Genomic DNA, 1,865 nt, shown 5'->3' on the forward strand with positions numbered 1-1,865 from the left:
ATGTTAGTGTTTTCCGGAGTTTGCCGTAGGTATAGTGGCTGTGGTGTGGGATGGTAGAGTAAGGTCATGTCCTCGAGGGGTGCCAGGGGTGAGAAGGGGGGTGGGGAGGGGGTCAGGGGTTGGGACAAGAGGAAAGGAGGGTAAGAGGAAAGAGGGAGCTTGTAGATTGAGGATCGGGTTGTGGAACATAGGCACGCTGACGGGTAAGTCTATTGAGTTGGCAAAGATTCTACAGAAGAGAATGGTTAATATAGCTTGTGTCCAGGAGACTAGGTGGGCAGGGTCGAAGGCGAGGAATGTGGACGGGTATAAGTTATGGTACTCTGGAGTCATGAAGGGTAAGAATGGAGTGGGTATCTTGGTGGATATGGATCTTAGAGAGTCTGTGGTTGAGGTTAGGCGAGTGAATGATAGGCTAATGTTTATTAAGTTGGTGATTGGTGAGTGCACCCTCGATGTAGTTAGCTTTTACGCGCCGCAAGCGGGCTTGGATGAGGAGGTTAAGTGGCGCTTTTGGGAGGGCTTGGACGAGATGGTGCGTAGTATTCCACCTATTGAAAGGTTATTTAATGGCCATATTGGGGTGGCTGCTGGTAGTTATGGCGAGGTGCATGGTGGCTTTGGCCTTGGGGATAGGAACGGAGGAGGTACTTTGCTGTTAGACTTCGCTAAGGCTTTCGACCTGGTGATTGCGAACTCAACTTTTTCGAAGAGGGAGAAGCATCTGGTTACTTTCCGAAGTTCGGCGGTGAAGACTCAGATCGATTACCTTCTCCTCAGAAGGTGTGATAGAGGGTTGTGCAAGGATTGCAAGGTTATCTCGGGAGAGACCCTCCCGACTCAGCATAGGCTCTTAGTGATGGACATCGACATTAAGATGAAGAGGAAGAAGAGGTATGCTCGTGGCCGACCGAGGATTAGATGGAGAGCTTTAACCAAGGATAAAGCGCAGGAGTTGGAGGGGAGGTTATCCGCTATGGGAGCTTGGAGGAGTAGTGGAGACGCGAGTACTATGTGGTAAACGACGGCGAACTATGTGAGGACGGCGAGAGAGGTGCTAGGTGTATCGAAGGGTTTTTCTGGCAGGCACCAAGGAGATTGGTGGTGGAATGACATAGTCCAACAAGGCATACACAATACATCTTAGTTGAGAATATCCAGTTCTCCAATCGGAAACTGCCAAAACAGGATAAAACACAAAGTAGTCATTTTCCCAACCCTCTTACATGACAGAGTTATGTTTAAAAATGACTCTTCATCGCCATATCATTTCTTCTGTGCTGGTTGCGAATATCGTAAAAATGCGATAGAGAAATTTATTAGGAGTTCAATTAGCCTATTACTAAACCCATAGAAGATGGATTTTCAGCTAAACTATTTTCTCAGCAGATCCAAACTAAACACATAGGCCTCTTTAGAGAAGCCATTCTTTACGTACCACATAATTGAAAGCATTAGTTAAAAGTGTGACAGCAAGCCATATATGGGAATCCAAACTACGGAAGTTTCAAAGCTATTAAACCCAGAACCCAAAAGACTACAGCATGAATTAAGAACCTTTTTGCCAAGAACTAAAAAAACACAGTAAAAATGTATAGCAATGGTAACAAAAACAGTAAAAATGACCAAAATAATTAAGAAAATTACCAGGCTATGGTGATTTTGGGCTTCTCTGATTCGAGCACAAATCTGATTTTAGAATTCGGGGATTTGGAGAAGGCTAGCAACTGTCCTTAAAGAAGTGCCGGAATTGTTCAAAATTTGGGGATTTGGGGTTTTGGACTTTGGGAACTGTAGGGTTTGATGATTATGGTGGTCTAATGAAGAGGTATTTGATGAAACTCGGCCATTAATTTGATGAAGAG

General features: G+C 44.9%; 1 protein-coding gene across 1 annotated transcript; it reads left to right on the forward strand.

Annotated features, from left to right (window-relative positions):
- The first annotated feature begins 241 nt into the window (after positions 1-241).
- LOC109210406 (craniofacial development protein 2-like) lies at positions 242-1,021 on the forward strand. Its single transcript, XM_019373819.1, has one exon. The coding sequence runs from the start codon at positions 242-244 to the stop codon at positions 1,019-1,021; it is 780 nt and encodes a 259-aa protein (XP_019229364.1).
- The last annotated feature ends 844 nt before the right edge of the window (positions 1,022-1,865 follow it).

Source organism: Nicotiana attenuata, unplaced genomic scaffold, assembly GCF_001879085.1.
Source record: "Nicotiana attenuata strain UT unplaced genomic scaffold, NIATTr2, whole genome shotgun sequence".
Classification (NCBI taxonomy): domain Eukaryota; kingdom Viridiplantae; phylum Streptophyta; class Magnoliopsida; order Solanales; family Solanaceae; genus Nicotiana; species Nicotiana attenuata.